At 38.0% G+C, this 12,775-nt stretch overlaps 1 protein-coding gene across 6 annotated transcripts in view; it reads left to right on the plus strand.

The window, feature by feature from the left end:
• The window catches only part of Blimp-1 (PR domain zinc finger protein 1), a 215,120-nt gene extending 211,109 nt beyond the window's left edge, over positions 1-4,011 (plus strand). For all 6 annotated transcript variants that reach the window (XM_083112127.1, XM_083112129.1, XM_083112128.1 and 3 more), the window contains one exon: positions 2,562-4,011. In XM_083112127.1, the coding sequence (XP_082968253.1) occupies positions 2,562-2,719 (158 nt within the window). In that variant the 3' untranslated portion in view covers positions 2,720-4,011. The remainder of the gene's footprint in view (positions 1-2,561) is intronic.
• Positions 4,012-12,775: the final 8,764 nt, after the last annotated feature.

Here is a 12,775-nt window from a genome sequence, read left to right on the forward strand (position 1 = left end):
TTCAGAAGCTGTTCACAGACCGTCCTGTGTGTCCACTTCTGATCGAATGTCAGCTGGCGGGGAACCCACCTTGCACAGATTTTGCGGAAGCGTAAGTGGTCGTGAATGATTGTCTCAACACTCCCGACACTGATATTCACCTCGGCAGCAATATCCCGCACTGTTACTCGCTGGTTCTCAAGAATCATTTGCTCAACACGTACGATATTCACTGGTGTGACTGCAGTCGGGCGAATGTGTCCATGCGCTTCATTTGTCACCAGCTCCCGTCCTTCGCGAAACTGCTCACACCATTCGTACACTCTTGTCCGTGACATCGTTTGTTCACCATACTGTGCTTGCAATCGTCTGAAAATCTCAGCTGGTTTCACTTTCTCCTTCACGAGAAATTTCATTACACACCGCTGCTTCACAGCCACACACACACTGCTTGCCGCCATGTTCGCTGCAACTGCTGCGCATGCGCGAAATACGTCATGCCGGGCGCTAGTTACTCGCGAAGGAATACATTACGTCACCCGCACGTTTCGTCATGATCCGGCTATTCATCGATTTTTTACGTACGAAAATCCCGGTCAACCTTGAACGACCCTTGTAGATATGCTTCATGGAAGATACCTTTTGTGATCATAGATCCTAATATTTGGCTAGCAAGATCTCATGCTTACTCTCCGCTTGTCTATAAATTTTCCATCATCTACAATGTTTTCCAGTGATCCTTTAAAAAATCTTTTTATAGCATTACCATTTTTATGCAGTTCACATCTTGTATCACAGGCATGACATGTCTGTAAGTTCGTGTTGAATTGTCTGATTCTATTTGTTCATAAAAATTGTTCTGTTTAGGAAAAAAAAATACAAACAATTCCTCGGAAAACAAAAAAATCTTTCATTGAAAGTGTAAATCTTTGCTAGGGAATTATTGCAGTACACCCAGAACAGTGCTAATTGAAAAATTCTGATAGTTCTTATATATGTTCACATCAATAAAAAGTCATTAATGTAAACAAACATTACTTGAATTCATTGAACACACAGAACATGTGTTACGTATACTATGGCACCAGAGACCCAGGTTCGAGTCCTTGTCAAGCCTGCATTTTTCGCTGGAAAATCTTATTTGAATTGTATGTTGATCTCTGTTGACAGAATACTGATTGCAGAAAACTTCAATACAACTTGAAGACAAATTGAACCAACTTCTCTCTGAAACATTGTGTATAAGTACATTGTTCTATGATTTTTGGGAGTCATTTTCAATTTTTATTGTTCAGGGGGTCACATGATTTGAAAAATGGATTAAATACATGAGTGCAATGTATTGATAACTGATTTGAGATGTACATGATAAAAATGGTAGTTGATTGAATGGCTTGCATTACAAGTGCTTCTTGTTGCTTTATTTGTTGTTTATTAAGACCACTGCTTTTAAAATTTATTAAACCATAATAAATTATATTTATATCTATTGTATATTGTACTTACTGGTAGATATGTACACACATGAGCACTAACATGCTGAAGGCTATGTGCACCACCATGAATACACAAAGTAAAGAGATGGAACTGGCCTTTGATGATAATGGTTGGCATTGACACTTCCTGAAATTTTATGATTAACAGTTATTAAATATATCACTCAAAATTCCCATGTTTTGTACTGTCACATGCAAAATAGATTTTTTTTGGTAATTTCATATAATTACGAAAATTAAGAATAGTCTCATTTGCATAAATTCAATGCTTAAAGAGAGGGTGATGCAGGAGCCATGGTAACCCCCAGCTGCCTCATTGTTAGAACATTATAGGAGCTGCGAGGCTCAAGCAAACATCTCACCTGACAATTTCCACTTCAGCGCTGATAAATGGTAATACAATATATGTTCATTGGCATACACAATCCCATATCTTTGAAAAAGAAATGTTCTCTCTCTTGCTATCTCTCAATCGCCTTTTTATTTCTCGTTTTTCTTCTCTAATTGCACATCAGTAAGAATCGAAGGAAACCAATAAAGAATGCACATGATATAAACATTTTTATTGCAATGAAATCTATTCAGCTTTATGAATTAAATGTTTTTTTAAGTATCATTCTCATGCAAGGTTCACAGGAAATTAATACAACTCTTCATTCCCACCATCATGATGAAGTATTGTACATATTAATGTAGCAGGATTTGTTTTATTTTTATTTACGTGCCTAAGCTCATTCTGAGTTTATAAGAGGGAACAAGTTGTTCAAACACAGGCAGCTTTTGTTGGTTTGTCCATTAAGAATTTTTTTCATACCATCTTCGCAGAAAATGGGCCAATTTCTCATGTTTTATGTGAGCTTTATCTTACACAAACTATTTTAATGTTCTCATCTTGCCTCACGATGCAATCTTGCCTGTATGGCTTCAAACTGCATATTCTGGGCAATTTGACAAAATTGGAAGGTGTTACTGCATTTTTATTATATACCTTACCAATATTAACTGCAAATATACATATGAATTTTTGCACAGTGTCAAACTGTTCTTATTGTATTTATAAATTGTTCCTCCATTTTTCTTGAACAGGTAACATGGAGAGAGAGCTGCGGGATACGGATTCTCGGGACTCGTTTGATCCTTCGTCTGCATGTTTACCAGCAGCAACAGCAAACATACCCTGTGAGCCTGAGCCAAGACCTTCTGTCATTGAGACATCCCAACCACATGTGATTGAGTGTACTTAGACTCAAAAGAACTAAAACTTTTTGAACTTGCGTTTGGGGGGAAAGGAAGACTATAGAAGTATATTCAAAATTGTGCTCACTGGTCAATCTGTGATGTAGCACTTTGTTGTCGTGTTGTTAATGTTGCTCTGTTGTGATTATTGTTGAATTTATTCATTTTACAAAAACAAAACAAGAATATAGAATGCGACAGCCACAGTGGGTAAAATAAAATAGGACGCCAGCCCACCGAAAAGCCATGGAGAATAAAAAACAAAAAACTGTATCAAATGTATGTAGTGTACACAGAAAGAGAGAGAGCTATATTTTTAAAAGGTTTATTGTATATTACCATTTTCATTAACAGGACAATATCTCAGGCATGATTCCTTTCCATGTTGTTGTGATATTATATAGAGTTTTTTCTCCCTCACAAAAAAAAACACGTAAAAATAGCGGAAGTTAAACATTTATATATTCAAAAGAACTCATAAGTGACGTGACAAGACCAGGACAATTTTCTAGTGGTGCGTCATGACATGAGACGAGGGAAGAAATTGTGTATGTACCATGTACAGCTGTGCCACCCAAACTCTGAGAGGTGCATGGCGTTCCTACAGCGTGACAGAGAAGATGATCTCATTTTAGAAGTATTTTATGGAACCATCACAACTTATACACAACCTGAGTGTTTAAAAGAAAACAAAAAGTATGAAAAAAGCCTCTTTTATCGTATTCTGTTCAGTTGATATTTTAAATGTTTCAAATTTATACATAAAAACTGAATTCATTGACATTTAAAGATAAGAAAGAAAAGAGCTTCGTGCCTTCACACGTTGTTTTTGAGAGTGATACTTATAATATTGTTAGTTTTATTGTCCTAAGTGTATGCTTGTACCTCATGTGAAAAACTCACAAAAAATACACAGATATATTTATTTTTAGATAGTGTTTAGTATAGAGTGTGTGTTCTTCAAGCTTTGCATTATTTATTGTTGCTTAAGGCAGATGTTTATTTGTTCTTTGCTTGTGTACATAGTCCCTTCATTCGAGCCATTTCCCGCTCATCATCTCAATCACATTGTTCATCCTTTTTTTTTTTTTGCCCCCTTCAACTGTGTTGGTTAACTTATTTTGTTAATATTAGTGGTAACAAGAGGGCAGGAAAAAGCAAAAATTACTTTCATATTGAGAGTTCAAAAAAGGGATATGGTAGCGTTCCTTCTCTCTTGACATCACACACACTCTGTCATATCAGAGTTCCATGACTGAGCCATATTGGAGAATAAAATTATTAGTGTGATTGAATTGTACACGTGTTATTTTTTATTTGATTTACCTTTCCCCATATCTTTCCGAAAAAAAAGTCAAAATATTAGCAAAAATGTTGGTTTCCACTGACCTTTCATTCATGTGTGTTTGGAATTTAAAACTGTTAACAGAATTCAATTTATATAAGGCAGTGGCAGTACTTGAAAGTAACTTGCAGTGCAGTTACAAGGACCAGTTACTTTTTATTGAACAATGGCAACTGTATTACTTGTTATGATGAGTAACTGGTACTCGAATACTTCAGGCAATGAGTAACAAAGTTAAGAGTTACCTTTATACAGTACTTAATTTTTTGTTTCAACAGTAAAAAAAAATAACAAATAAAATGAACACAAGCAAACAACACACACAAATACATACATTTGTTATGAGAAAATGTTTTGCATGATGCCATTTTTACAAGAATATGGATTTACTTTGAATTTCTTGCTTCTATTTTCATATTTAAACACATGAGATTTGTTACAATTTAATTATATTTATTATAATTTTAGATGGCAGGAAAAACAGCCAGGGAGCATGCATTCTATGAGTTGCAAATTATCTAGAATAAAATAACGATAAAATTAATATGCAGATACTTTTAAAATTATCAGTAACTGTGATTCATATTTGTGAAATGAGAGACACAGTAGCAGATAAATACGGAGAAACTGGTACTCACAATAGAAACATGCCAAGCAACAGCGCAACAAGTTCCAATGAGGATGGTGGCAGTCACCACTGAAATTAATACAACTATGGAAAAAAAAAAAAAGAAGTTTCGTGGAAAAAGTGAGTACTAGTTTCTCCGTATTTACTTACTGTGACTCAGTTATTTTTAAAACCTTACTTTTCAAAGACTGAGCAGGGAAAAGTTATCCAAAGATAATATACCCTGTCCCAGCTAACTGTGGAGCAGGGCCACGTATAGTGCCAGAGGAGGAGGGAAATCGGGTGTGCAAAGAGTGAAGCAGGGAAAGTAGGTAACTCCTGTCGCCTCCCCCTCCTCTATTGCACAATCCCGTTCCTCTCACTGTTCTTTAGTGCAGGCATCTCGTGTCACTACTTGCACAAAGACTTGTTCTCATTTGCCTGCTCCAGAGATAGTTGGAACAGGATATAATTCAGCATAAGGTGTTATGGCTTTCATATCTCCCTTCCCTATATCCAGTAAGATTAAATTTACATAAAATGCTGTTACATGTAGTGTAAATATATACTCTTTACATTGACATACATGATTCTTCTAGCATCACTAAGCTGCGTGTCAGGTCAACTTTGCAGCAACTTTTCACACATGTAGATCCAAACGTGTGCGCAGAATATAGTTCCGTTGAGACTGGTTCTATTCCGACATAACTGCATACTTGCAAGGAAACAGTTAATACATTTGTAATATGTAGACAAAATAATATATACATTAGCAGATATGTACCTGATCGGTTGCAATCACTGAGCAGATGAACTTGGTACCGCAGATCGCCAACTAGGCTGTCGGTAGCAGTGAATGAATACTTAACTCAAGAGCGAGTCGAGGTGGACTTGAAGACGGTTGCAGTATGCGTGGAATCACCAATCCGTATGACACCAGTGTTGCAGACCGTACTATTTTAACCCTACATTTATCGTGATTCATTGCTAATCGAGCTGCACAGCAACGAGAATGGCTGAATCGAGGTCTCCTGTTGAGCGTGCGGTTTTGCCCGAATGTTATTTTAGGCAGCATTCAAGAGGGAAAGCTCTCCAAAGTCAAGCTAAACAAGTTGTTTTAAATGTATATTCATCCTTAACGCAACAATATCCGGATAAGACAGGACGTTATGTGATGAGCATGACGTCGGTGTTGACAGGTGTCAGTGAACGTTCCATTTACGCGGCGAAGAGTGTTTTTTTGAAACGGGTAATATGGAAACACCAGGCAAGAAGAGGCCCCTTGCTAAAGGAAATCGTTCAAGAATGGTGGTGTTGGATGATTTCTCCAAGCGACTTATTCACCAGAAAGTACACGAGTTTTACCTTCGCAATGAACTTCCAACCTCAAAAAAACTGGCACAGGCAATAAGAAGTGAGGGTGATTTACCGCCAATGAGCGCTTGAACTGTGTGGCGGGTGTTGAATGATTTGGGTTTTGAGTTTAGTAAGGAGGAAACGATCGTCTGTGTTGCTGGAGAGGGAAGATATTGTTTTGGCGACATAAGTATCTCCGTGCTATAAAAAGGTACCGCCGCGAAAAAAAAAAATAACATATTTATTATTTGGACGAGACATGGGTCAACACGAGACACACTTTGAATAAAGCGTGGGAGGATACCACTGTGCGAAACCACTGCCAGGCTTTTGTTGAAGGGCTGAGCACTGGATTAAAGCAGCCGACTGGGAAGGGGGGGGGGGGAAGGCTTATTGTTACACACATTGGCAGCAACGAAGGCTTTGTTGAAGATGCTTGTTTACTGTTCCGTGAATGAATGAACCAACATTGAAACAAAGGTAATATTTTGCTTGAATGAGGCTCCTTTTTAAAATTTACATGTGCTTTATTTTACTTCGCTTTTATGCCACTTTTTGGCTAATTACGAAGATGGGGATGAGTAACGATATAGTAGGGCAGCTTATCATGAAGATGTGGACACACCAGACAAAAGCACCAAATTTTTTTCAGGTACTACTTAGGTGCTTAGCTTTCAATTTTTGATAGGAACCAACTCCTGTCAGCCATCTTGGATTTTATAGCGACCATTTTGAAATATAGGTATATTATCAATATCTCGGATTCTGAATCACTTAGGACCACAAACTTGGTGTCTAAGTATACATATTTGGGGTCAGGGAATACAACTACACAATTTTTAAATGTATCAGACTATATATTTATTCACTAATATATGTACCAATTACAAACTATTCACCGATTAACAGTTTGGAAAATTAACAAATTTATACAATCGTATGAAAGAAGTTTCAATGCGGTATTCACTACACATATTACTAATGATATGCTACCGTTTACAAACCATTAACCAATTCAAATAATACATGAAAAATGACATAAAATACATAATTATACAATTAAAATACAATAAATCGTATTATGAAATCGTATATGAAAGATGTTGAATTATATGAAGGATTGCCGTTATATGAATTGCTTATGTCGTATTCAAACATTGACATTTGCACAGTTCAGTACAATTCCAACGAGCAGTTTTGCAAGCACACCTACCAGTGCACCCTCTTTGACTCTTACAATTACATTTAACCAATTCAGTACATGGCTTTGAAGCAATAGGTAATGTGTTCCATACAGGAACCCATCATGCACTGTCTACTTTCTGAGTCCAGCCCCAGCCTTCCGGATTAGGAGCATGCTGTTGACTGTGCTCACTGGTACACCATACTCCTGCCTGATATACAGCCCGCTTGGAGTGTTGGAGTAGTGCGTCCTTCGTTGGTGGAAGTTTCTCCATTGACTTACTCTTCTGACAAAACTGCTCCTTCCTGGCTTCATTCACATTGTCTAAATCACAGTTCTTATCATACAATATCACGGTGAAGCGTTCTAGTAGTTTAAAATTTTCATCATCAATATCAAGTTCTGTGTAAGGGTGGAGTGCCATGTAGGTAAAGGATAACAATTCCATGCCTCCCATGCAGATTTCTTACCTCGTCCAAAAAATGATGATGTGGTATCACATCCAATGAAACTGTGGAATACAGGGAGTGCCAAGGATTTCTCTACATCCAGCTTCTCGTAGATAGCATTAATGTCAATATAAGTAAATGTTTAAAAGTTTTGCCTATGCCAAAAGCAACACAAATCTTCAAATCTGCACACAAGGTCATCAGGTGATGGAACTTGCCAATGAGGATCACCACTACGTCCGTGTCAACGGTACGCATCATACAGTTACTACAGCCATTCAAAGGTGCATCCTGTAAGTGGATAATCAGTCTGGTGTCCGCTTCCTCATGATCACATGATGGCATGGACCTATCAGTTCCTCGGAGAATAACTTCGGCATTACATGTGACGACAATTACGTGGGTCGTTCAATATATAAGTTTCCGTATGCTGTAAAAAAAAATATTTTTAAGGTACATTAGAAAACTATACATACATGTGTAGGAGGATCCTTCCTCACTTCTCCACATAATCCCCATTGAGATTCAGGCATTTGTCCCACCGTTGCACCAATTTGTCCATACCCTTTGCAAGAAAATCAGGGCTCTAGTTATTGAGCACTATTCTCACATTCCGCTTCACTTCTTCATCTGTTTCGAAACGGTAACCTTGCAATTCAGACTTTAACACCGGAAAAAGATGGAAATCACTCGGTGCTAAATTGGGGCTGTATGGAGGGTTGGGCAGCTGTTCCCACCCCCAATTCTTCAATTTTGTGTTGTGTTTGCACTGATGAGAGTGGCGAGCATTATCGTCAAGAAGAATGACACCAGCTGACAGGAGACCTGGTCGCTTATATCAAATTGCGTTTTTCAGTTTATCCAATGTTTGACAATAACGGTCAGCATTAATTGTTCTTCCTCGTTCCAAAAAGTCCATAAGCAGAATGCCCTTAGCATAACAGAAAACTGTCAGAAGCACCTTCCCAGCTGATCCATCCATCTTGAACTTCTTCTTCAAGGAGACTGTTTGTGCTTCCACTCCATGGATGTTCTCTTGAATTCGGGAGTGTAATGATGGACAAATGTCTCATCCCCTGTCACAACACGCGTACACCATCCATGCTTCTGAACTCCATATGACGCAAGCCCGCGTTTTCCGAACAAGCATTTACTTTTTGCCATTGAGCGCATGCACCTTCACGTCTGATAACGAATTGATTGTTGTTCCTTGTAGACGAAGGATGGCGCTTGTCAACCATGTGCTTCTTTTTAATGTCATTGCTTTATACAATATTTTATAGCACAGGGAAACTTGTATATTGAACGCCCCTAGTACCTTGCTTTCGGCACATTCAACATTTGCCAATTTGTTTGAAAGGAATGCAAAAAGTTCCTGTTTGTTGGTGGGGTCTTTTAAGAAATCGGTCCACTTAATTGGGAGCTTGTTCCTTCCTTCACACTTTCTCCTAACACCTTTACCTCGCTTTTCTCTAGTGGCTTCTTTGAGTCTTGTCGGAATGTATATGTCCCACACTACATCAACTTGTTTGCAGCTTTCTAATTATTTATTGATGTGTGGAATGAATACGTGATCAGCATAATCATCAAATGTGACAACGTTGGTAGTTGGGGGGAGGAAATGCACAACAGCGGCTCCATCGAGAAGTTTCACATCAACATAATCAAGAGGATCATTTGGGGAATCCTTGGTCAGAATGTTCATAAGATCTGACTTCTTTCCGAAGCACAGACTTCCATCGTCAGATAGTGGAGGGGGAAAATTATGATTCTCATGGCTGAAGAATGTAGTCATGTCACTCTCCCTATGCTGCATCACTATGTACAGTTGAGAAAACAGAGAAACATCAGTCTTAAGTAATGATATGTTTCTCATATGTATTGTCTTTAAATTTTGTATAGGTGTTCTGAATAAAGGAAGTGCATTTTTTTTATTAGTTCATGAATGGAGCGAGTACAATCACTGATCCTGGCCTACACTCTTAACTGTCTGCACCGTATTTACTACACTTTCATCTAAAACATTTCGTGTGTCAAGCGTCAATAACTCATCATTGTCATCCATAAAGGGATTTCCAAAGTCTTTTATGACTGTATATAGACTCAATGAGTGTTCCTTAAATGTTTTCTGTGTGGCAAATCCAGTGACGTGCGATGACGTCGACACTTGGGGTAGCAGTCAGTGGCGTGCTCAAGGGGGAAGGGGGGGCTGGTGTGTGTCAAACCCCTCTCCCCTTTAGGGCCCAGTATTCATAAAAAAGAGAAGAATGTCAATAAGAGGAAAAGATTGCAAAATGATGAATGAGTACTAAAAAAATTACACGTAACCCCCACCCACATTCGAAAATAAAAAATGATTTGATTTGACTCTAAGCCAGAGATCCTGGGTTCGAATTTCAGCTTGGCCATGGGTATTCTTTGTGTGTGTCCCTTCATCAATTTTATCGTACCAAAAGTGGCGGAAAAGCGAAGTAAAATAAACCAAATCGAGCAATCAATCAATGATTTGATTTCATTTTTGTTACTTAGCATCGCTTTTTTGTCACATTTGGTTAATTACGAAGATGATGCGATAACATTAATGAAGAGACAAACACAAAGAACACCCATGCCCAGGTCGGGATTCGAACCCTGAACTCGTGGTGACGTAGCATGCTGTGATAACCACTCCCCCACGGTTGGTTGATTTGGTGGTTTAAGTACACTTTGTGCACAGAAACAAAACAGGTAACAAAACACAACACTCTTTTTTGTAGTTTCTTCAATGATATTCATTTGACTTTTTGAGTTCATAGATACATTTTTCATTCCAAATTATTTCATTATTCACTGCAACATATAGGACAAGAATGCGCACTCATCACGGGTTCGAATCCTGGCCTGGATTGTTCATATGAGGTCCCTTCATCAATTTAATCATATCATCATTCATCCTCATTTACACGATAACCAAATGTGGCAGAAAAGTGAGTTAAATTTTCCAAACCAACAACAATATGAACGTGCACTCTCTTGCCCAAATAAATACATCCGTATTTATGACTGTTAGAGGCCAAGTGATTAGTACAGCGTGACAATTAATTAATGACCACATTTATTTTGAGTATAATTTTATGTGTTAAACTTGCAGGGACAAAAGTAAAGGAGTAAGTAGTATGATATATGAAATTAGAGGAAAATAACAAACACTGCTCATTTTTTGAAAGTAACAGACTTGAGGTACATTGAATCGTATGCATTCCTGAATACGAACAAACACATGATCCATAACTTTTGAAATTGTTTCATTTGATATCGTCAATTTCATTAATTATGGCTCTTTTCAAGTCCAGCAAGTTGTTTGGTTTCGTGGCATAGACTTCAGACTTTAAGTACCCCCATATAAAAAAAATCTGGAGCAGTTAAGTCTGGGGAACGAGGAGGTCATTCAAAGTCACCAAACCTCGAAATCACATGATTGGGAAATTTATGTTGCAATAATTGAATTGTTTCACGACTAGTGTGGCTTGTTGCACCGTCTTGTTGAAAAAATATGTCCTCATAATTGGGGTTTTGACGCAGGAAAAAAAAAAAATGCTCTTAACATTTGTCTGTAACGGTCACCGTTAACAGGTGCAGTAATACCATTTGCGTTGCCAAAACAAATATGGGCCTATTATCCATGATCTCGATAATGCACACCATACAGTAACGTCTACACTCTGTGTAGGGCGTTCATGGATTTCATTATGGTTTTCTCCAGTCCATATTCTCACATTCTGCTTATTCACATAACCGGATAAGTAAAAATGAGCTTCATCGGTCATTATGACCCTCTCTCCAAAATTTGGATTAGTGTTAAGTCCAATCATTGTGTTGCAAAGTTTGAACACAGTTGAAAATCAGTCGGTTTCAACTGATGGGATACCTGAAGTTTGTACGGAAACAAGCGCAAATCGTTTTAAGGATTTTGTGCATTGTTTCTCTATTGACACCAACTTCTTGTGACAACCTTCTTGCAGATTTCTTTGGGCTGTTTGTGATTGCAACTCTCACCCTTTTAATTGTTTCTTCATTGCGCACAGATCTCCGCCTACCAGTACGTTTAGCATCAGTTACACTGCCTCTGTTTCTATGGGATGCAACATATCGCAGAATTGATTTTCTCGAAGAACACGCATGCCTGCCAAACCTTGCACGGAACTTTCTTTGAGCAGTGATCACCGAGTAATTGCAAGCGAAATAAAATTCCACTATTGCTGCTTGCTGTTGTGCACTCCACCTTTCCATGTTACACCACTAAATTTTGCAAAGGTCGATCTTTATATTCACCTGAAACGAAAAAGAAATACCAAATTAGTACCACAAAACTTACAATATAAATGTGGTCATTAATTAATTGTCACCCTGTATATTTAAATAAAACACTACTAAAACCAGAGTGAGAGAGAGCCTGAGCAGATATTTGTAATTTAATCATTATATATTCCATATTTGAAAAAGAAAAAAGAAAGAAAGCATAACATCATTGTCTGCACATAACACGTTCCCATTTCATAAATAATAAAACTACATCCCATATTATACATACATATTGTACAACATGTAAAAGGTTGTGTAAATACAGAGAACATAAGTACTGCAAAAAATTTTACCCTGAGCTGAGTTCTTTAGAGGATTTACAAAAAAATCTATGAGAAACCAATCCCCTATCTGTCCTATAGGAGATAGACTGGGGGACCTGAAAGCATGGGCTTTCAACCATTGCAGCAGGGGACGAGGGGGCAAGGGAGGTAGAAATCTCCCTTTTCCTTAGGCCGGCCGTTTCTACCTGGAAACTGGTCAGGCGGTGGAAGAGCGAGCTAGGGTATCCAGCCAGCTTTGCCCGCGGATCACACCGATGGACGAGAAGCGCATGGAAAAGAAAGTGTTGCCTATGAACTGTGGCTTTAACAAGACAATAAATATTGTGATTTGAATATAATTCGAGATGTGAGATTGATTGATCTATCTCTGCTAGACTAGCTACTCCTCAGTGAATGTCACTGGGCAAATCCCTCTTTATGATGATGATAACTTTTGTCTTGATTAGGGATGTAGTTATCTTGAAACTCCTTCAATAACCTAACTTGTTCAGGCCCTGAG

The sequence above is a fragment of the Lepisma saccharinum genome, chromosome 1, assembly GCF_977018435.1.
Source record: "Lepisma saccharinum chromosome 1, izLepSacc3.1, whole genome shotgun sequence".
NCBI lineage: Eukaryota > Metazoa > Arthropoda > Insecta > Zygentoma > Lepismatidae > Lepisma > Lepisma saccharinum.